General features: G+C 40.7%; 1 protein-coding gene and 2 long non-coding RNA genes across 5 annotated transcripts in view; 2 read left to right on the forward strand and 1 right to left on the reverse strand.

Moving 5' to 3' along the window:
• myo15b (myosin XVB) overlaps window positions 1-12707 on the reverse strand; it is a 456255-nt gene extending 443548 nt beyond the window's left edge. Inside the window, exon 1 of the mRNA XM_036133239.1 lies at window positions 11679-12707. Within this exon, the coding sequence (XP_035989132.1) occupies window positions 11679-11708 (30 nt within the window). The 5' untranslated portion in view covers window positions 11709-12707. The remainder of the gene's footprint in view (window positions 1-11678) is intronic.
• Window positions 1714-7169, forward strand: LOC118561273. 3 transcript variants are annotated; one of them, XR_004929911.1, is made up of 5 exons: window positions 1714-1907; window positions 2591-2719; window positions 2828-2913; window positions 4070-4242; window positions 6897-7169. It is a non-coding gene; the product is annotated as an uncharacterized LOC118561273 (long non-coding RNA). The 3 variants fall into 3 exon arrangements; XR_004929910.1 differs by lacking the exon at window positions 1714-1907 and adding an exon at window positions 2292-2471; XR_004929909.1 differs by lacking the exon at window positions 1714-1907 and adding an exon at window positions 2292-2402.
• Window positions 12708-18101: 5394 nt separating the features above from the next.
• Window positions 18102-21828, forward strand: LOC110366853. The gene is made up of 3 exons (XR_002427027.2): window positions 18102-18396; window positions 20781-20848; window positions 21369-21828. It is a non-coding gene; the product is annotated as an uncharacterized LOC110366853 (long non-coding RNA).
• The last annotated feature ends 2373 nt before the right edge of the window (window positions 21829-24201 follow it).

Here is a 24201-nt window from a genome sequence, read left to right on the forward strand (position 1 = left end):
TGTCCGTCCGTCTTCTTCCGCTTATCCGGGGTCGGGTCGCGGGGGCAGCAGCTTCAGTAGGGAGGCCCAGACGTCCCTCTCCCCAGCCACTTGGGCCTCAGTGAGGCCTCAGGAGGAACCCCAAGGCGTTCCCAGGCCAGCCGGGAGACATAGTCCCTCCAGCGTGTCCTGGGTCTTCCCCTGGGCCTCCTCCCGGTGGGACGTGCCCGGAACACCTCTCCAGGGAGGCGTCCAGGAGGCATCCTGACCAGATGCCCGAGCCACCTCAACTGGCTCCTCTCGACGTGGAGGAGCAGCGGCTCTACTCTGAGTCCTCCCCGGATGACTGAGCTCCTCACCTTATCTCTAAGGGAGAGCTCACACACACTACGGAGAAAACTCATTTCAGCCGCTTGTATCCGGGATCTCATTCTTTCGGTCACGACCCAAAGCTCGTGACCATAGATGAGGGTAGGAACGTAGATCGACCGGTAAATCGAGAGCTTCGCCTTTTGGCTCAGCTCTCTCTTCACCACAACGGATCGGTACAGCGCCCGCTTCACAGCAGACGCTGCACCAATCCGCCTGTCGATCTCCCGCTCCATCTTCCCCTCATTCGTGAACTGAGGGGAACTGCCCTTTGTCAACGATTCTGTTCATAATTTTTATGGACAGAATTTCTAGGCGCAGCCAAGGTGTTGAGGGGATCCGTTTTGGTGGCCTTAGGATTGCGTCTCTGCTATTCGCGGATGACGTGGTCCTATTGGCTTCATCAGGGCGTGATCTACAGCTCTCACTGGAGCGGTTCGCAGCCGAGTGCGAAGCGGCCGGGATGAAAATCAGTGCCTCCAAATCCGAGACCATGGTCTTGAACCGGAAAAGGGTAGAGTGCCTTCTCCGGGTTGGGGAGGATGTCCTGCCCCTAGTGGAGGAGTTCAAGTAAGAAAATGTATGGATGGATAACTATTATTCATTGATGATGTCAGATTTGACAGATTCAACTCATTTCAAAAATAAATTGACCAGTAAAATGAGTTCCAGGAGATGGCATTTTATTAAAATGGTTATACTTTTCTGCTAGACATTGACAACTATTTTGTTATATTTTGTTAGTAAAAAAAAGCCCAACAAATGTTGTGAAAAGCTCCCCAAATTTTTACAAACTGCCCATAAGCTATTTTTGTTCCAGCTCAATGTGTTCAAAAGTTGCCGCCTAATTGGGTGGAAACCAGCCTAATTTGGCAACACTGAATACACTGTTTCTTTTTGTTTGTTAGTTTTTTTTAGAATTTGGGATTTTATTGAGAATTTCTTTCTCAGCGCAGTAGGAATAGTCACAGAACCACTGTTCAGCCTGAATGATATGCAATGTTTTTTGAAAAAGAGTGCCTCCCAGGATAAATGGAATCCCCCCCACCCCCCGTAATTTCTTTCTGCAGCCGGGTATGGTCCTGAGTGGCTAAAGACTATCGCGTCACATTTATGTCATAAGTTACGCGAGCAAAATAAACATATTTGCATGTATGTAAACTACTTCTGCGCATGGTTTATCTGCCGTCGCGCAAGAAACTGCCGCTTCGAGAGGAGAAAATCGCTCTCCGAGGGCACCAGTTCCTCCCACGCGCGCCGGGGTTCTCAACGCGCACATGATTTTCTATCCAGCGGCCACACTGGTGGACGGCTGCGCGCTCAAAAGCATCTCTGCGCTCGGATTGATTTTCTCCTTGCGCGAAGGAAAATGTGTTTTGACAGGTTGGGCGGAGACAAACCTCTTCTGTAAGCCTCCTCCTGATTGGGCCTTGCAGACACGATCACACAGGAAGTAGTATCAGTAAGCTTTTGACTGACAGCTCGTCATCCATAAGGGAGGACCGACGACCGGAGGCGGGACAATGGCGGAGGCTTCTCCAACGTTTACGGTACGTGGGGTAAGTGGATTTCACAACCGTTCTTGCCCCCAAAAAAGCACAATTATTCCTCATAGAGTAGTGCTATCTTTGAATAAACAGCCGTAGATTGACATAATTCTATTTGGTCGAATTGTTCAGGGATATAAAGTTAGCAGTTACAATATTTCGGCATGAGAGAAAAATGTTGACTGGCTGTCTGGTAGCGTTAGCTACTGCGGCGCTTCAGTGATGATGCTAACCGATGCTAATGTAACAGGTTAATAATATGACTTAGCTTGAAATTCCACCAAATAAGTTATTAATGTTATGTGAGCAGTTTTTATTGTGTTAGTAGCTGTTAGACAAGAGCAATGAGTATGTCCTACTGCATTTGAACGCAGCTCAAGCAGGCAGGAAGTAGCCCCACGCTCACAAGGAGCGGGTTAACACTACTTTCGGCTGTTAGCGTAAATACGTGCTCAACTTTGGGTCCTGATATAAAAACGTTTTTCTTGTTTGATTTACAGTTCAGAGGTGATATATTCTTACCTCTTATTGAATGAGAATGCATTTTGATTATCTACTGAGTGTTAAATGGCAGATGTGAGTCAAAGTCAGTGTGTTGTTTGAATGTACAATAAGTTAACTTGTGGAGATACGGTTAGCTTAGCAGACTTTTTGTATTCATTATTCTTTATTTTGCACGTTATTTTCTTGTTCAGGAAGGTGTTTTGGACCAAATTGTACAATGACTCATCGCAGTCTGTCTTCTTCAGAGAGAGATTAATGTCAAGTCAACCCAGATTCGGCCTCTGTGCTTCGAGCCACATGCCAACAGAACACAACGCAGGGTGAACCAGTTCCCCTAACTCTGATGTTAATTTGTATTTCAATGTTTGTAGTGCTTTTCACAGCTTAAATTATTCTCTCTTTCTCTGATTGTTTGTTCATGTGTTTAGTTCATTTTGGCATTGCAGTATTGACATTCACCCCTCGACGATAAGTAATGGATAGAGATACGTCAGCAACATTCGAGGATTTGCATGTAAGTGACAGCAAACGTCTTGGTTTTATTAAACTAATGATATTCACATTCAGAGATGATACTCATACTTACAGTGCTAAGGTAAAATGCTAATTCAATGTACTGTAATGGTCAGAAATTGTATTTACCCAGTTCACATTCAAAAGGAATGCTAAACATGCTGTGAAGTCGTAGATAAACTTTGAAACTCGGGTTAGACGCACCACCATCCACTTATCCCAGTACAGATGGTAGCCTAGCTGACATATCTGCATAAACTAATAAAACATTAATTTTATCTCTTTAAAAAATCTGAATGTTTTATTAAGTGGACATACATCAGTGGGAAATTTTATCTTTTGCAGCTTCTACCTGTAGACAAATATAGTAGGCTGTTTATTTAATTAATAATGGGATATTCTCAGGTTTTGATGCTAAACATAGGAGAAGAATCTAACTTGGTTAAATGTGTTCTGGTCAAAATCTATCTTTTTTAGAATCTTCACCTTAAGTTACACAGACATACATGATGTAAATAATTTGCCTGAGTTTTATGCTGTATAATTTCCTAGTCATGCTATTGGATCTTTAGTGAATGTGCTGCAGGGTCAGAGCTGACCAAGGAGTAGAGAATGTTGAAATAGCCCAATACATGTTCACAGTGTGTGAGAAACGGATCAAGGAAGCTTCATTCCTGGAAAAGTGTCCACAATCAAAGGTTCAAGTTTCTGCATGTCTTTCTGATATAATTACAGAAAATGTTGACTGTAACTCTACTGATATTTTATTATCTCACAAGTCTTTGAAGTTAAACATAATTACGTTATTTTCTGAGTGTGTAGGATTGAACGGCTGTGGCGTGATGTCAGAACTTGTGTGACCTCAAAATACTACAGCCCACTGCACAACCTAGAGACTGATCACCTTCTTGTTATTTCCTCCAGTGGTTAGTTTCATGATTGGGAAGAAGGGACGGATTTGCCCTTTATCTTTTCTGGTTTGTTTTGCTCATGTTATAATGCAGTTCAAACATCTTACATAGAATATTATTCAACAATACTGGCTGGAATATCACACTAGTAAAAGCATCAAAGAATAATGAAGGAAAGTGTATGAAACCCCCCCCCCCCCCCCAAAAAAAAAGAAAAAAAAACTAACATTTCCTCTCCTTTTACAGAGGACCTTTTTGGAGTTCACATAACCATCCTTGCTAAATTGAAGGCAGACCTGGAGGCTTTTGTGGAAGGCTGGAACAACCATCCCATTAGGACGGGGGATAATCTAACTCCAGAGCAGCTCTGGCAAACCACAATGATGGTTTACCCGTTGGATCAGCCAGATAATCTTGAGGTTTTTGTCTCATTTAGTGAAATACCATGTTTGAGCTTTTATGATCATCAAATAAGTGTGAAGTACAGAAAATGTTATTTACATTGCAGACCAAAAATTCTAAAAATTGGCCTATACAGCTATAATATAAATTCATAAATGACAACTGTAATAGTAATACTATCCGTCGGATAGTCGAATCTCGGATTCAGGAAGAGCAGTGTGGTTTTCGTCCTGGCCGTGGAACACTGGGCCAGCTCTATACCCTCGGCAGGTGCTTTGTGGATCTGGAGAAGGCATTTGACCGTGTCCCCCGGGGGATCCTGTGGGGGGTACTCCGGGAGTATGGAGTACCGGACCCTTTAATAAGGGCTGTCAGGTCTCTGTACGCCCTTTGTCACCGATTCTGTTCATAACTTTTATGGACAGAATTTCTAGGTGCAGCCAAGGTGTTGAGGGGATCCGTATATTAAGATATAACATCATAGTAATGATAGTGACTGTATCACAGTACACAAATGGCTACTGTGATACCTGTGGGGAACACTGAGGCCTCATTTATTTGTACTTATAAGTGTATTATCTCAAGCTACAAAGTGATGTGGTAAACACTGTCTCTTAGCAGGGAGATTCATAGTTTCAACCTCAGCTGGGAGTTTACATTGTTAGGTTACATGATGCCCTTTATTTTCCTTCTACAGTCCAAATGCATGCATGTTAATTTCATTGTTATTTAAAATTTATTCCTAGCAGGGAAGGTGAGTTGTGATTTCACTCTGTGAAATGCTTAAAACCTTATTCCTGATTGCAGCTTTGATCTGCTAGTAACCCCATCATAAAATAAATGTGTGTTCCAAACCATGGGCGTAGGTTTGTATAGGGACCATAGGGACATGTCCCTACCAAAATTTTGGACCGACCTAATTGTCCCTACCAATAATTCGATGTGAATAACATGTTTATAATTTACAATACAGCGTTGTTACAGCAGTCGCTTATTTTCCTCTCGCAGCTCCGCTGCTTGGCGGCGGCTGCTGCTGCAGTTCCGTCTGCCAGCCTGCGTGTCTAGTCGGTCTTTCCTGTCGCTTTAACTTAGCAGCGCACGTAACTGTGCTGTGTGCTGTTTAACTCCACTCTCATTGGTTGTTTTGCCTAAAGTCCCGCCTTCTCTCTCCCTGGTTGGCTGTTTTCTAGTGCGTGCATGTGCGTGCATGCTTGCAGCGCGAAATTTCAATTTAATTCACGCTAGAATACTGCGGTTACTACAACGACGAATATTAGACTACGAAACTAGTCCCAATTAAAAAAATATATATTATCTCGTTATAACAGGCGATAGAAGAAGCAGGAGAGAGTAGTTTGATTTGTGGTACTTAAGAAATGTAAGTAACCAACGTTAGCATCTTAAAATAACATTTAATTCAGAAGTATAATACATTTTATCAACAAAAAACTTTTTTTTATTTTATAAAACTAAATATTCTGTGTCAGGCAGGAGTTCTGAAGACTGCTGGAGAAATGTAAGCTTTCAAAAAATCCCTTTAAGACGATTCAGATATAAATAGCAGGTGTTATTCGTTTTATAGAGTATAACAACACGAGATGGTGCCTAAACATTGCTATTTTTTGTTTAGAAAGCATAATTAGGGCTCCACATAATAATAGTGCTATTTCTACTTTTAGAAATAGGATAAAGTACAAACAGAGGAACACATTGGTTTGATTTTACATAGATTTCCACACAGCCCATAAGTAAATTAGTACAAACATTAGTGTCTGGTAAAAATGCTTGAATCTGGCTGTTTATTTTGGATATTATTGCATTACGGATAAGATAGTGTTATATTTTCTTTTAATGATTGTTAAAAGCGATTTTATATTTGAATAAACTTAGGCTCATGCTTAGTGTTGTGATTGTAGATGATGCCACCAAAAAAGAAAAGAGACATAAGGAGCTATTTCAACACTCAGACAGTATGTATCATAGGATTATATAAAAGGTTGTGTTACATTTAATCATTTAATACTAAAAACACACTTGTATAATAGTAACATTATATGATTATAGGAAATACAGATATCCAGTAATAATGATGCAGGGCAGCTTGGAGGTGAAGCAGCTGGTCCTTCAGTGCTTCAGGTGATGTCTAATTGATTTTAATTACAAATTAAGGAGCAGCTATTTATTTATTTATTGATATACAATATATATATATATATATATATATATATATATATATATATATATATATATATATATATATATATATATATATATATATATATATATATATATATATATATATAGTGCTTATAAAATTTGTATTAATGTAGCAAAAAATGCTGCTTTTCTCTTTAAACGAAATGTCCCCTGATGCTCACGTCAAGTATAAAAAAATAGGGGCATGCATATTGCGTATGACCAATGACATCCAACCCATGAAACTTGAGACCAGTAGTGTCCCTACCAAAGTTGAAATCAAACCTACGCCCATGTTCCAAACTAATGTTCGTGTCCCTTGCTACAATCTTACTGTAACTCTTCCAGGGTATAATGTGACAGACATTTCAGGGGACTTTCCTTAAACAAAAACCTTTGCGTAGAATATGTAGAGTTTTAGGTCACAATTATTTGTGCAGTAACTGCTGAATTTTCTTGTTTTTGTTTTAATAAGGACATCCAAGAGCCTGACATTGAATGGGACATTGCTGCTGAGTATGATGGACATGTGGATGGTGCAATACTGGTCCCTGAATTTCCATGTCCACTCAATGAACAGCAACTGGCTGAGGTGCAGTTGCTGCTTGAAAATGAAGCCGAGAGTGATACTACAGAACTTTTTCTACTATGTTGTGAATATGTGATTACCGCTTTGTCAGGTGCTGAGTAGCCTATAAATGAACAATGACATATTTGGACCTAACACAAATAAACATTGCCCATTATGGCCATGACTTTGCTTTATTTTATTCAATACAAAAACAAAAAAATTTGTTCAAGGGCAATAAAAGCTGTATGGTTTGTTTTTTAAATGTATTTCCAGACCCAAATTTATACTGAAATAATTATGCTCAAAAGTAAGTACTTGATCATCAATTGTAATGAATTGATGATCCATCCAGAGTGTAAGCTTCTTGCCTGTAGCCTGTTGATAGACTCAGAGCAACCTAAACAAATTAATACAGTAACTTTTCTTTTTTGGTGGGTGGAGGGGAGATGATGCACAAGTAATGTACTGTTTTCTGGCTGCTGATGTCTGATTCAGACAATATCCCTGGATTTATTTGGACATTTTAATTGGTTATCATCCCAGTCATGCAAGACCATAGAAAATGTTAAACTTCCAGGAGAGCTTGGGTTCCAGGAAAATCAGAGGCACAGCTAATGCTTTAAAGAAGGTCCCTAAACATTTCCACAGGAGCTTATGATAGGCCCGTTTTGTGTATCCTACCTTGTGCATCAGATTTAATTAGAAATTCTGATTTTTAGATTGATGGAATGTTATTTGAATTACCATGGAAAATAAGCAAACATAGTTTTGTGTATGGTTTACAGTTCACAACGTTGCTCCCCATTGTGCTAAAATAAATGAAACATGTAACAGGTTGATAAAGTTTTTATTTTTTAATTTGCAAGGTAATGTAACTCTTGAAAACTAACCCTTACATACTGTTAATGTGTCTTCACATTAGTTAATTTTACTTTAAACTTGGATAGAGTGGGGATAACAGTATTGTCACAATTTTTTGTAACTCATAAAAACAAATACACAGTAGACTGGCAAGCAAATTTATTTATAAAGCCCAATTCATACACTGGCTTATTCATACTGCAATCAGTCAAAGTTTGGATGCACTTGTCAGTTGAATCCAAGATAAAGTGCACCAAAAGCTTTACTGATTCTGTATTTAAATAGTTTTGATTCAAAGGGGAAAAAAATAACTAGGTGACTCCTATTTGAATTGTGCTTATTGCCGATGGAGTGGAGACTTGTAGTGAATCCTTATTGTCTTATTGACTATTTAACTGTTAACATAACGGATCTGGGTACTCCTTTCAGAGACAGATTTTCCACTAGGTAAAACTATGTGGTTGCCTAGGGCCCCAAGTTCCTGGGGACCGCATAAAACTCCTTTTATAAAAATGTGTTTAATATAGATATTATTTTTAGCACGTTATGTTATTGAGTAAATTACTTTTGTTAAAATCCCTTAAAAATTGGTTATTGTAATATGTGTCTTGGGATCCACCCTTGAGTCTCCACTACATTGGATCAGTACATCTTACTGCGCAAATCAGCAGGACCCAGAAGACAGCACAACATATGAAAAACAGTACCCAGAGAAGATACAAAGAGGAGAGAGAAAAGCAGAGCGGACTAGTGTTATGTTCAAACCCTCTCTGGGAGCTGCCCGCAGCCGGTTCAATTCTACATGTAGACAGAAAGTGTTGCAAAATATAACAAACTGATGCCAATAATATATAGTACTAATGAGTGTAAAATTCAGTTTTTATATTTAACATGCAGCTCTGAGTTTTTTGAATATGCACTGTTAATAAGAAAAACTATCACAAACAATCACAAATGTACCATTAATTAGTTAGCTGTTTTATCTTTCTGTAAATGTAATATAAAGTAAAAACAAAGTATTATCGCTGATGGATGACGAGCTGTCAGTCAAAGGCTTCCTGACTACTTCCTTTGTGATTGTGTCTGCAAAGCCCAATCAGGAGGAGGCTTACAGAAGAGGGTTTGTCTCCGCCTAACATATCAAAACACATTTTCCTTCACGCGAGGAGAAAATCCGTCCGCGGCCAGAGACGCTTCCGAGAGCGCAGCCGTCCGCGAGCGTAAGCCGCTGGATAAAAAATCAAACCCCCGAGAGCGTGTGGGAGGAGCTGAGGCGCGCGGAGAGCGATTTTCTCCTCTCGAAGCGGCAGTTTCTCGCCCGGCGGTAGATAAACCATGCACAGAAGTAGTTTAACATACATGCGAGTATGTTTATTTTGCTCGCGAACCTTTTGACATAAATGTGTCGCCATAGAAGACTTAAGCTTCATCATCCCAAGAAGCAAATAGCCTTTTGTTACATCTAAAAAGGCACACCTTTAACTTTTCACTTGAGCACAAGTGTTTATTGATTTTTGTCTTTCCTTTTTTCTTGTTTTAGATCCAGTGGCACTGCAGTACTTTAATAGAGTGATTGGGCCCTGGAGAAGAAGGCCAGCCTACACTACAAGAAGGATTTGAGTTGATTAGGATAGTGAGTAGAACCAGAAACCAGACTGGAACTGGAACTATTGGGTGATAAGTGGGAGTGAAGTTGAGTAGCAACTATTTTCTCAAAGATTTTTGAAATGAAGGACTGATTAGAAATGGGACAGAAGTTGTTGAAGTTGGTAGAATCAACACCAGGGTTTTTTTTCTTTTCAGGAATGGGGTTTATGTAGCGGTTTTCAATTATGTAGGAACAGTACCAGTGGTGAGAGAGGAGAGGATGATGGTTGAAATTAGGGGGACAGAGAGGGGAGGCAGGATTTAACCAAACCTGTTGGGAGTGGGTCCAGCTGACATGTGGTGGGCTTGGACTTGTGGATAAGGTCAGAGATCTCTGAGAGGGTGGGGAGCTCAAAGGAGGAAAATGGGTGAGTGGGTTAATGAAGGTTAGAAGTGACACTGGAGGAGTTTGAACCAAGATCCTGATGGATCCTCTGGAATTTGTTGTTGAAGAAAAACACAAGAGAATTACAAAAAGCAGTTCAATAAAAATGGGATGGTATAAAAATTGGGGATCGAGTGATGTTGTTGAACAGTGGAAACAATAACTTGGTGTTACCTATATTAGAGCCGATTACGCTGGAGTAAAAGTTAGATTTATATTGAGCAATACAGTCCTTGTAATACAGAAAATGGTTTCTGTACATCTCTTTGTGGATAGTGAGTTCAGTTTTACAGTAAAGCCGTTCAAGTTGCCAGCCTTTGGTTTCATATGCCGAAATTTGAGCATGAACAAGGGAGAAGAGAGGGAGAAAGAGACAGATCTGTTTTTAGTGGAGTTAGGGAGTTGAGGACATCATGAAGTCCTGTGTTTTAGTGTGATACCAGCTCTTCAGGTGTGGATAAGTCTTCAATGTCCATTAGGTAATGAACACTGCTGGAGAGGGAAGCTTTGCTTATGTTCCTAAAATACACGTTGAATGAAAGAAGAAAATGGTTGGTGGTGGGGCGATCTGCTGCTTCACTGTCAATCAGAGCAGCATAATAAATCCAAAATGTGTTCCTTGGAATGTGCAGGAATTTTGGATGCGCTGCTTAAATTCAGAGCTCTCAACGCAAGATATAAAGTCTCTGATAAGAAGGTGGTCAAAATTATCCATGTGTATGTTAAAATCCCACAGCAATATTGTGTTTGGTAAGAGAATAGATAGGTGTGTGAGAGAAGCAGGAAAGTCATTCAAAAATTAAATATTTGGTTTCTTTTTTTTTTGGTTTGGGGGGCGGTAGACAGTTGCAATAGTTGTAAGAATAGGTCCAGGCAGTTGTCAAACAGTGGATTCGAATGAGCTGAAGTCAGGGACTAACAGTGGTTAGACTTTTCACATACAGCTGTAAGTTTTTGCGAGACCTCATCCCCAGCCGGAACGGGACATGGTAAGTGCTGGATGAAGAGCGACGGAAGTTGGACCCTGATGGACTTGATTGTGTTTGAAGAGTCCACTTGTAAGCTCTGGAAGGACCACAGGTGGATGTATCTCAGATGGGGCATGAAAGTGATGTCTGGGTGGAGGTGTAGTGCAGTCAGCGGAAGCCTGAACAGGTGAAAGTGCAGCTGCAGGAGCTCCACAGCTAAGTACTGCAGCAGTCCCTTCACGGGCTGGCGAGCAAGCGACAAGAGAATCCAGGCTAACATGAATCAGATGTATATCCTGTTGGACCACGCAGCTGGTAGGCTCTTGGCAACTCAGACTTCAAGGTGAGCAAGTCCAGATGAGGCTGGATAGCCGGGGCAGGCCAGGTGAGCTAGAGTTGGCCAAACAGAGCCATGCAGGAATGACAGTCGAGTTATTTATCTGTCACAAACAACTAATGAAGATGTTTTTCCCCAATGAGAACAAATCCACTGGCAATTGTGGGTATAGAGACAGTAAGATATATTCGAATAAGTCTAAAAGAGCTGGTGAGCAGTGGAAACCAATCGCGCTAGCGTTCACTTAACGTCAGCTTCTATTCCCACTACTCCTGATTTTATTCATAATTGGAAACCTTTAAGAGTGACTTAAAGGCTAAATAAAAAAGGTAAGTAATTCTATTAGAAGCAACCATGATTTTCGAAGAACTGTGAGTACACTTTTTCACATAGTGTGACAAGTTATAATTAGCCTCTCATAACTCATCTTCCCTTCAGTCAGTTATATAGAAATAAATAATGTAGCATCAGACAGTGGCTTAAAATACCTGTGTGTTAATTAGCCGAGTCTCAAGCATCTCCTGGGTTGGATCTTCTGATTCCCAAGGGCCTCTGCTACAGTGAGTCCTAGCATGGCCTTTATCATCAAAGACTTTCCACCTACTAAGTTTCTCCTCTGTCTGATGGGGAAGCAAACTCTCTGTCTGAAGCCAGGTCTGTAACTCAAAAAGATTTTTGCAGATATTTGCAACTTAATGACACCTTCTTTAAGTTCACAATACCTTGAGATTAAGTTATCAGAACAAATAATTAAATGTTTTAATACTGAACAAAGCAATTTAAATGCAATACACACCTGAGGGTCTCCAATCATCTGGCAGTTTCCAGTCCAGCAAAACTTAGGTTGGGCAATATTATTTAAACCATTCCCATGCATCAACAGGGCAACTTCTCTATCTGCTTCTTCTTCACACAACGCAAGGCCACCTGTTAGTGCTAACTTTATCTCTTCTTTTGAAAAGCATTGTGACATAGATCTTTGTGTCCAGTCAGCCACTTCTACTTCTGCATGTGCACCCTTAGATCGTGTCAGTCCATCAGCTAACATTTGCTCTGAAATTTTGTTTACATAGATATGAGAGGGTTTTAGCTTGTCTCTTGCATCCTGCACCACACTGACTCCATCTAGTGTTTTTAAGGTAGCTCTTCTGGTAATCCTCGTTTGTATGGAAAATTCTTCAGAGTTATCGAGGAACCTACTACTTGTCTTTTCCAAATGTTCATCTGATAGTACTTCTTCTGGCAATGACTTTCTTATGGACTTCAACAGACTGGGCTCTGGTTTGTAAGGAATTACATGTTTAGTTGCTAGCTTTAGGGATTGAGCCTTGGAGTCAGAGAGTCCTCCTGATAAATTTGAGGTAGAAGGAACTATGTGTTGTGCTTCAGCTGTCTTTGCCTTTGCGAGTTTCTTCATCCTAGGTAGTACAACTGCATATTTGGCATCAAGTTCTTTATTGTTGGGTGTTAGTGCTTCTTCTTTGCCATCCAAATCTTGGGGGCTGGCCTCATTTTTCCTACGTTTGTTCTTTGTGGATCCTTTGTTTTTTTTACTAGCTATGCTGGTTTTACAAGCAATCCTCATAGCTATCCTGTGGCTGAAGAGATTGCCCTCAGATCTTCTGCTACCTTTTTTTTGCTTTGTGGTTTGAAGCCACTTTGTTATACAAACTGCTTTGCACAGAGCGGAAATCCTCCTCCTAAAGTATGATTTTTGTGGCCTTTTATCTTTAATCAAATCCGTCATCCTGAAAAAAGGTGCAATTTTTCTTCGGGGTATCAAATGTAACCCTTCACTCTCATCCAACGGTAAGGTTTCTTCATCAAGGTTTTTTACCATCTTTCCAGTGTTGTGTCCAAGGGATGACATTTTGGCTTTACCAAAAAGGAAGCTCTGTGGCTGACCTTTGAAAACGTTTTCATCATCCTGCTGCTCCAGAGTAACTTTGGTCAGGTCTTTTTTGGCTTTGGTAAATAACAATGGACTTTGTTCTTCTGTCATTATTGGCTTAAGTTTTTCTTGATCTGAATCATTTTCTACAGAAGGCGCTTTCTTGTTGACTTTTAGTGTTGTCTTCAGCATTGGTTGCTTGTCCTTTGGTAATTCTAATTTATGGATGTAAAGGTCATTCAGAGGTTTATCCTCTTCTGTTAAAGAACTGGATTTATTTTTCTGTAAGTTTTCATTCCTTATTTCTTCCTTTGCTTTTTTTTTTGTTTTTTTCACTAGTATCCTTTTAGCTGATTTTCTCTGTTTTTGATCCATTTCAACCTATTAATTTGTGCGTACGTTTTTAGTATCTATGACTCTTATGAAGGGGACTGTATCTAGTGTCTGTCTGGGTTAACTTAGTCAAGTTTATTCAAGTTTATTTGTATAACACATTTCAGCAGCAGACGATTCAAACTTGCTATCTTCAGCCACATCACTTACTGTCTCTGGAACTTCCTCACTTTTATTTTGTTTTCTTTTTATGGCAGTGTAGAAGGTGTGACAAGATATCTAATTTTGGTCAAGTGATCTCCCTCTTTGTCGGATTCTATTACACTTTTAGTGAACAGTGCTTCAGACTCTAATGATCTCTTCATTCTCAGTCACTGATGACTCCTAATTATTGTGCTTTTATTCGCTTAACTTCACTGAGCTTTCTCCATCACTTTCTTCCAGTGTACCACGTGTTTTCCTTGTTGGCCTTGTTTGAGAGTTTGTGAATTTCTGCCTCTTCTTTGTTTCTCATCAGATATTTGAGAAGGGTGTTCAGGTGAGTTAGTAGTCTTCTGATGACTGTCTGTTGATTTTGTTTTCTTACTACTTCTGTGCCCTGCTTTATTGCTTGTCTTTAACTTTGAGACTTCCGTGGTGGCAAAGCTATTAGTCATGGATAAAATAACCTAGAGACAAAAAACAATATACATTGTCCACAATTTAAAATGAAAAATTCAACTGAAAAATGAAAATCTTCGTGCTCAGTTTTTTTTTGCTAACATCAGCAAAATACAACAATTACAATATTTTTTTAAAAAGGTTAGTCAGAACAGTAGCCTGACAAAAACAAATGTGGTGAACTGAGGTCCTCCGATATTTTCTTTAAGCACTGTCAGTTTCATTCATTTTAACTCTGATTTATATCTTTTGGCAGTTCTTGTCAGACCTACTTAGGCATTTGACAAGATTTTCTGTAATTACTTAATTTAACATGGAGGCTGCAGTAAATCTCTAGAGAAAAACTTCCAACATAAACATTTTCCAACAGAACAGAAACAACAACTGAATTTATATGTCATGTCAGGTGGCATTTAAGTCTTTTGGGGCTAATGAAACACTTTCCTCCTTTGGTGGAGATAAAAAAAACTAATCAAAAAATTGCATCTAAATTAGAGTAACATTTTTATTTCAGATCAGTCTAAAGGCTGTTGCAAGTTGCTGTAGCCTTAAAACACACTTCAGTTTAATAGACCTTACCAAATTTCCTCAGGTGAAATCCAGTTGTAGCAGGGAGGCAGCAAAGGGCTCAGGCTTTTCCTCCGAAGCTTCTCTCTAAAATACATATAAGCACCAACTCTCAGTAGAACATAGGTACATCCATATTGCACTCACTCGCAGGAACCACAGGGTAAACCTTCACAACTTCAATACAGTGTGAGCAAAAGCCTATGTTTGAACACAATAGGGATAAATGTGAGCTGCTTTGCAACAAACCACACAAAGTGCCTTCTAAATTATTAAATTCCATCAACCTGGTCCTCTCCTGTTCATATGACCAGCTGCCGAATGCTAGAGGAAACATGAGAGGTACTGATGAAGAAACCAACAATGTGTGATGAAAGAGAAGACACAAAGCCAGTGACGACAGAAAGAGGGCTTATTATCCTCAATGTACTTGACCTCTTTATAAGATTGGTTGCGTTGATGTTCTACCCCGAAGTTTTGCCTGTAATGAAGTCTGGTTTGACTGAAATAATAAACACTTCCGTTTTCTCAGCTCTGTTCCCTCGGGCCCTAAAACAGCAATTATCAAACCACTGTTTAAAAAGAAATAAATATATCAGTAAGACTATTTAAAAAGCTGTGTTTCAACAGTTAAATACCTTCTTAAGAGTGATTACCACTGACATCTTCCAGTCAAGTTTCCATGCTTATAAATGCAGACTGTGGAAGATTCAATATGTTGTGCAATTATACACTGTTTAAAGTTATTTAATGTTTCATAAATAACTCTCTGTCTGTTAAGTATTGTCTGGTGATGATCAGCTGTTAATCTGATATCAAGACAATGGTTGAAAGGGATGAATTCGAGTACTAGCGATCTTTTAACAGCAAACTCTGCACACACATAGAATAAAGGAGTGACAACTTCTTCAACTTCAATAATTTAATAATAGAAATAAAATGAACATCCAGAGAACATTACTATATAACGCTGTTTACCTGAATTAACACTATATTTCAATCAATAAATCCTCTCTACTAGGCTAGTGAAACTTAACTAAACTACTAAGCAAAATTAAGATAAAAAGAAGCTAAGCTAAGGAACTATTTACATGCCAAAACAAACAAAAGACAAAACAAGAGTGGTTGATCATAATCAGAATAATTCAGTGAATCCTGTTCACTGCAGATCTGATTCAAAAGCATGGAATGGAGTTAAATTAGCTTAACTAATTTAGAAAAACATTTGGCATGTTTCTGTAATATTCTAGGTTCTGTTTTGGTTTGTTTACTCTCCTGCCTTAGGTTCTCTGGCTGCTTTGAGTTTTGTCTTGTCTAGGTTCCTGTTTGTTTTGTTTCTTATCAGATCTGGGGTCCGTTCTTCGTACGTTGCTTAAAACATCCAAGATCAAATGACACATCCAAGATGATTTCATCCGGCTAATCATGATCCGGCTAACTGGGTTCTTCCAACACACCTGTTGTTTATGATTAGTATGGCTGGATTGAGTTATCTGAGATAACTGCGCGTTCATGCGTTTGTTTAAAAGGGGAAATGTTTCGATAGTAGCAACAATGATCAGCAACGCTGCTATTGGCTGTTCAGCATGGCCAAAGAACGCCCACAGTTTTTTCTCCCAGCAGAACACGAGCTTTTAAAAGAAGGTTATGCCGAATTTGAGTCAATTAAACGACAGTGAACACCTCGAAGTCTGCTAAAGCCCGGAGAGAGGGCTGGCAAACAGCAGCAGACAAATTAAATTGTAAATACTGTCCATGATATTGTTTCTATCACTTTCTACAGTATATATTTTTTGTATTTTAATAATTTCACAAGTACTTTGTTCTTTTATGTCAGAGCCTCCATGGGAGCCACTAGAACGTGAAAAAGTACATGAATATCGCCTTTAATTATTATACTGTATTTTAAAAAGCAACTTCTTCCTCTTTTTTAAAAGCCACTGTTTAATTATGTGTTTGTCTGTTTTTAACAGCCACCTATAAGAAGGCTGAAAAAAATCGGGTTCTTTTTACTTTTACATGTTTAACCCTTTTTCTTTTTTCTTTTTTTTTAACAAAATGCACTCAAGGTGCCATCTGTTCCCTATATTAACAGCATCTTCAACAAAAGAAAAAGTATTTTGACCTGAAAAAAAAAATACAAATCAAGAAGAGAAATTGAACTCCACAACGTGAAAAAGAGAAAAACTGCACTAGAGATCGAGTTGCTTCAAAAGGACCTTCAGAGTAAATTCTGATACACCATTTTACACATAGTAGTATTACTGACTTTACATAACTATCTCTTACTGCAGGCAAAAGATGACTTACTGACTTTTCTTTATAAATAATTGTTTAAATAAAACGACAGGAACTAAGCATTATTTGTTTTGTGTTTTATTGAACATAAAAAAAATGGTGTTCCACAATTCTGTCCCTTCCTCTGCCACTAGGTGGTCCAAGTGCACTGGCTAGACACAGACTTCCCTATCTCCTCCGCTGCAATCTAATGCTGTTTACATGAAATAAGCCTACTCGGGAGCAGGCTCAACTTTGCGCACATGTTGCTATGACAACAAGTCCGGGATGAGTTTCGAAGAACCAAACGATCCAAGATCATGCCAAATAGTCAACAATTAAATCCAGCTAACTGAGTTAGCGACGTACAAAGAACGGACCCCTGGTGTAGTTTGTTTCTGTCCACTTGTCCTCTCAGCTTTTAGGGTTGGTTTCTGATCTGTTCTTGTTTTGAGCCTCAGCACTGATGTCTAGTCTAATTACTTACTCTGCACACCTGCCTAACTCCACCCCTGCTGCAATCACCTCTCACCGGTTTCACCTGCCTCCACCTCCATATAAACTGTTGGGACCAGACATCAGTGCCAGGTCGTCTTGTTGGTCTTGTCATGTTTTTGGGTGAGTCAATCCTGATCTGATGTTTGTTTTTGGAATTTTGACCTAGTTTTTCCCTTCCAGAGAACCTGAGCTATTCTGTCATGTTACCAGTCAATTTCTGTTCCTATGAAGTTCTGGATGTTTTTTATTAGTCTTTTTGATTCTTCAGTCCTTTTTGCATTGCTCTGCTTTTTGTTTAATAAATCCCTTTTTTTAAGAACCTCTGCTGGTCTGGCTGAATTCTGGGTCCGCTGCCGTGATTCATTACAGTTTCAATCCATTCACAATGCGAATCCTGAGATAAACAAAACATTATTTGATGAAATAATATTTTGTTTAGGTTAAAGAATCAAAGTTCATCTTAAAGAAGGTGAATTGGGGTTAAATTAGCTTAACTAATTCAGAACAACATTTGACATGTCTTTCAACCCATTCACAATGCAAATCACAAGTTAACCAGAACATTATTTTGAGTAAATAACATTCTAAAGTTATTGATGTCCCATCAATGTATGAAACCCTTGTGGAGATTGTCAGGATTTTGTCGAGGATAAACCTGGACACAGCACGCAAACACAGAGTAGGATTAAGAGAGTTTATTGCAGGTGGATGGTGGTGACATGAGGAACCAGAGTTGTTACCAGACGGAGGTGAATGATGCAGGAGCTGACTGGCAGGTACAGAGTCCACGAGACAGAGAGGAGTTGGGCTGCTGCAGGACCAGGGACGAGACCAGGACGAAGACGAAGAGACTGAAGCCAGCATCGCAGCCAAACAAAACCAAAACTTGACGAGCCGGGAACCAAGGCGGGGGAACAGGAGCAGACAGACACGATGGAGAACAATAAACACTACGAGCCAGTGACGAGGAAACAACTGAGGTGAGTTTATAAAGGGAGCCTGACAGGTGACGGGAATGAATACTAATTAGAGTAGGTGTGACTAATGGCTGTGGGAGGGAGAGCTGGGTGAACTACAAAATAACCAGAAGCCAGACAACTTAAACCATGACAGAGATAACGTTTTTTATATACCATAAAAACACACTCGACGATGACATGGTACCAAATGCTAGCAAAGAGCTATCTCCATTAGCTCTTTCATTGTTTAAAACCCATGCAACGCATCACACAACATTTCCAAATGATGATGTAACCTTTCCCTTTTTGGGTTTCTCTGTCCAACCTGTCGGGGCTTCGTGTGAGTTCAGTCCACTGCGGTCATCCAAGGAAGGCAGTGAAGAGGGAGAATTGTTGGTCTGTTCAACAGCGGCTAGTGATTTAGCAGCAGCAGCATGTGGTCAGGGGGGGGGTCGAAAGGCCTTGACCGACGGTCCACGCAGTCTCTATGTCAGCTCCCTCTTTCTCTCAGCGTGGGAAGTGGGTAAAGGAGGCCGATCCACGCCGTCTGAAGTCACCTTTCCTGTAACAGCTGAAGAGAAATAAACAAAGCGGTTTTTGGCACGGAGGGATTTCTTCCTCCGCCTGACGCTGAAGTTAAGACAGCAGACTTAACTTTGATTTGCCCGGTTATCCCCAGGCGAAGTGGGATCTCTCCCAGGTGCTAGTTCCTGTCTTTAGGGCCCATGAGCCCTCATGGCCCTCACTTTTTCTGTTCTGTCTCTCTTCGAGGTCGGTTATGTCTTTTCTCTCCTCTGCAGCTGTTCACTCCCCACCCCCACCCCTCTCCTGCTTTGCTATGTCTTGTCTTTCTGAGCACTTTCTTCATATCACCCGAACTCTGAAAAACATGGATCTGGTAAGCTGGTCTCTCAATACTATTGATACATTTTTTTCGACGGGTAGGCAACGAAAGGGGGACCCGTCCGGTCCTGATTTGACTCATTTTGTGAGATAGACCCTAAATTCCTGGATGGAAAACGGTGTGTCTTTTGACTTTGTCATTCCTGGATATTTGAAACTTTTACATTTGGATTAAGGATACTTGGATCTTATTGGTTTTTGTGGATTTTTGAAGTATCAGCAAATACAGCGGATGTCGGTAGCCATTTGGCCTTGATCAGGCTGCCGGCTGCATGACGCGATCACTATGGCTGTGAACGGACAGACCTGGAAGGTGAAGGAGCAGAGCCGAAAAGCTGGATGTGCTGGAACGCAGACTGGCTTTGGTGGTTGAATTCAAGGGGGTGATGGGATAAAATCTGGAAGTGAAGCACGGAAAGCCCAACAATTCGGAAAATTGGATTTACTATTTGGAGCCAGCAAAATGACTTAAAGCTGACAGGAAAGGCAGTGCAGCTTGCCCACATGACAAATACCATATTTGGATTATGCCCTCTACTCCTGGATTGTTATGGCGGAGAATGCTCAGAAAAGCTTCCGGCTACCCCTTCCCCGCGGACACCTGTGGATGCTTTTGCTGAACTGTGGGCCAGCTGATAACATCAAGGACAATGGCCTCGGGAGAGTGTTCACAGAGATATAAACACTTTCACCCAAACACACACACATAACTGATGAATTTCCGTACACGTGTTATGGGAGTTTTGGGTGGAATTCTAAACAATAGTAACTGAGTTCCCATCTTTACTAAATGACGAGACGGTGGTAATGACGTTCCAGCACTTTTATTGAGAAACAGAGCAGAGATTCACATAGTTGGAAAGTAATCGCACCCCACGGTTCCGCTGCAGTCTGCGTCTGCCCTGTCTCTGCCTGTCTCACTTTTCGGGCTTCCCCTAATACTGCACGGTGACCTTGGCTAGAGACATAACAAAGACAGTCTATCATAGACAATAATCATTCTATGCAGCATTCAGCCTTGCACTCAGCAAACAATGGATCTTATAAACAGACATCAGGTCTCCAGGCCTCCTCTGTCCGAGTGGTGTGAGGCCATAGTGACTTCAGAATAATAATTCTTATAACAACACGCGACGGGTCTCAAATGTTTACCTTCTGCATATATGTGTCTTGTGTTATTTGTGCTTTTCGTGCTATGAGGGTTTTTTTGTCAGTTGTTTCACTCTTTATTTGTGAGAACATAACATGTCAAGCACCTGCCTTTTTTCTCCCTCCCTTTCCCCCATGTTGTTGTAATCGCCCTTCAACAGATAAGGGCAGCTACTTGTGGACAGTATTGTCCTTGGCTGCACGGCCTCAGTGAACCGTCTGAAATGTTTGTGATGTTTATGTAATGGTGATGGTACTGAAAGAGCAATTTCCCTCTGGGATTATTAAAGTATGTCTGATTCTGTTTGATTCTGGTTCTTGTTCAGGCCTGTCTCCCTCCTCCTTTGTCTCAGGTAAGAAGGTGAGGACAGGGTAGCAGCCCCCTCTCCTCGAGGGCTCCAGCAAGAAGAAGCAGACAGAAGTGAGGATCTGGTCAGAAGTACTCTAACCTTTTGTCTGTGGGGTGTGGGTTACAGTAGACACCCTGCTGAGAGAGAGGCCGTCCCAGCTGAAACTCTCCTGTGTGGCTGTGTGGTCAGAATTCAATCTGACATCAATTATTTCATCATGGCTTTAATATGGCACAACAAATATAATGTACGGGAAAGCACTGTACCTTTCTGGTACAGTACCTGACTAGTTTAAATCATACTTATTCAGTAGGTAACTTTACATCAGAGACCACTGTGTTTTTTTTTTCAATTTAATTGATGTATGTAACTGATCAAAACCTGTCCAGATGCATCTTCATAACTTTCCCGTGCCAAAGAAGCTCACGTGATTACAGCATGAGTTACTGTGTTTTATTTAACCAAGTACTCAGAGAGCAGTTGTGTTAGAAAAGAACTGGATCATACCAGTGTGTGGACTCCTATATTCTCAGATTAAGACTACTCCCTGTCAGGATCTTATCTGGTAAACCCAAATTCTTCCACACACAGAGCCACGTTTACGTAAGAGAGTTTATTGACAAACGATGAGTTATGGAAGGAAGGACCGGAGAGTGTACTGGACTGGAGCTGGTGGATGGTGACGACAGGAGCCGGCAGACGTGAAGGAGCTGGAGCAGGTGGACGTGAAGAAGCAGGGGCAGGCGGATGTGAAGGAGCAGAAGCAGGTGGACGTGAGGCGAAGGAGACGGCAAGGCAAACGACAAGGGACGAAGGCCGGCAGAAGGACAAAGGACGAGGGAAGAAGCCCGACCTGGCGGGGATGAGCAGTCTGAAGTGGGTTTATGAATAAAAACCCTAACGACTCCCCGTTACAGAGGAGTGGACCAGTTTTGGTTCAATCTGCTGGCTTAATGGCTTTAACAACCGCCCATTACTAGGGATGGGGATCGTTAATATTTATTGATATCGATACCACTATCGATACTTTTCTGTTATTTGGTGGAAAGACGATGCGACAATATGTTTTTAACAGAACTGGTATTACTTTTATTGCTTAACAAGTGAGCATAACAAAAATGTTTCTAGCCTTTAATAAACAAGGCTAATGTAATAGGCCACTTCGAAATGACATGAAACTAACTAGAATATATCAGTAGCACCAAATGAAAAATAAAATGTCATAATGTATATAAATTAAATAAATAATATGCTGTGTCACACAAAAGGAAATAAAATATCAGCTCATAAATTAACAGGTATTTTTTTGCAGAAAAATTAACATGTCTGCCTTGTCAGGCATGATCCTCGAACGCTCCTGGCTGATGGTGTCCCCAGCAGTGGAAAACACCCTCTCTGAAGGGGTGGAAGATGCTTGGACAGTAAGGTAGCCGTGAGAGAGTTCCGCTAGCAGGGGCAGGGTGTCTCTCTTTGTCCACCACCAGAGAACTGGGTCCTCTGCTATAGAAATCATAGGCAGGCTTCTGTAGAGCTGGATTTCCTCGCATACTCTCTGCTGAATGCTGCTGTTGGAGTTATTCATATGTATGGTCCGTCGCTCTTGTTCCTCCTCGGCAAATAGCTCCTCCAAGGCACTCTTCTTAGGTTGTGGTGGTGGACTGACTTCAACCCGATGATTCTCATACATAGCCTCCTCGGTTGTGTCGCTGTCCTCATGGGACTCAGGGATTGGGACATCAGCTTCTGTAGCATTTGTTGCTACAGCTGCCTCCTGCAAACGTTCCCAGGTGGTGTGCCTGACACTTTTGGCTTTAAACCTTGGGTCCATCGCTGTCGCCTCTTCGAGGAACTGTTGAATTTTTTCCTCCTAGTAACGTCCAGATAGGTCAGTCAAAACCTTCCGTTTAATGTCGGATACAAATGAAGAGTCTCCTTCCTGAACCGTGAAGTGGGTCTTCAGTTTCATGAGTATCGGAAGGATCTGTCCACAGGTGGGGGTTTTCTCACTAGATACACACAGTGTAGAAGTGTACAGGACCTTCATGAACTTTATGAACTCCACTGCTTTGGTAAAGTCCTCATCTGTGATCCTATCCAGTCGGTCCCTCTCTATGGGCTTTCTTATACGTGGATCCAACACTGCAGCTTGGAGAGCCGGAAACTGCTCAAGGAACCTCTCAACCATCAGAAACAAGGAGTTCCACCTGGTTTTCACATCCAGTATCATGGTGTGCTGAGGAAGTTTGAGGAGGAGCTGCTTTTCTTTTAGGACTATCATCGCCACTGAAGATCGTTTCATCCACACAATGACTGCTCTTAGTTTTGCTGCCCACCGGGTCACCGTAGCAATGCTGTAAACTTTTTGCGCAGCCAAGTTAAGGGTGTGGGCAAAGCAACCCAGTTTGAGGATGTCCTGCTGGGAGGGGTGTAACGTGGATTGAGGGCCTTTGTCATTTCCCTAAACCACTGTGATTCAACTGTTGCAAAAGGGTGCAAGCCTTTCACCACAAATTTTGTGACAGCCCTGTGACACTGCTGCACTTGATTAGAAGGCATCTTCCTGGCAGCCAGGGTGAAGGGAGTTTGGAGTAGGCCAATGGGGGCTGGAGTTGAGGTGAGCTTGAGCTGAACACCATCTAAATTAATGAGAAACGGAAATGGTAGATATATTTTCACTTATAATTAAAAACAAATCATTTCAAGGTCCTCCAAATGTTTTTCTCAGACAGAAAGGAAGTGGGAAAAAAATGTTTGAAGAAATGTCCTATATTTTGAAGAAATGTCTTCTTTTGGTTTAAAAAAATATAAAAATGTTCACAATTGTTGGTTAATGTTTTGTCTACTGTCACTTTTCATCATGTTTTTAGTGATTAGGAAAATATTTAGCAAATAAATAATTGTATTTTAAATTAAATGTAATTTTTAATAAATGTTGGCATCAGTAGTTTAATTATATATTCTAAAATAATTAGAGCAATATACAACTGTATTACTCATGTTTCTTGCCAAAAACTCAATTTCCCTTTTCTTTACGTTACACTTGAACGCATCATGATAACCTAATTGTCGTTTTACTGAGCCAATCTGAACACATCATCACGCAGCACGTCTGAAACTTTATTTACTTTTCAAGCTAACTAGCTTGTATGCTGCCGATTACAACACGAATTTCACAATTACTATTTTTAACTGACCGGACAACCTACAAAGTCTGTGTGTGCGCTTACCAGTGGTACTGTGAGTGGATGATGAAGACGGGCCCGACTGTGGTGCGGCGGCAGCAGCAGGAGCAGGAGGAGGAGGAGGAGGAGTCTTTTCAACCTAGAGACAGTCGAAGGTACTGCATTTGGCCTTTATTTGATGCACAATACTAATGTGCTTGGCCATTGAGGTTGTGTTCCCCCCTTTACAAGAGATGATTTTG

This window comes from Fundulus heteroclitus, unplaced genomic scaffold, assembly GCF_011125445.2.
Source record: "Fundulus heteroclitus isolate FHET01 unplaced genomic scaffold, MU-UCD_Fhet_4.1 scaffold_59, whole genome shotgun sequence".
Classification (NCBI taxonomy): domain Eukaryota; kingdom Metazoa; phylum Chordata; class Actinopteri; order Cyprinodontiformes; family Fundulidae; genus Fundulus; species Fundulus heteroclitus.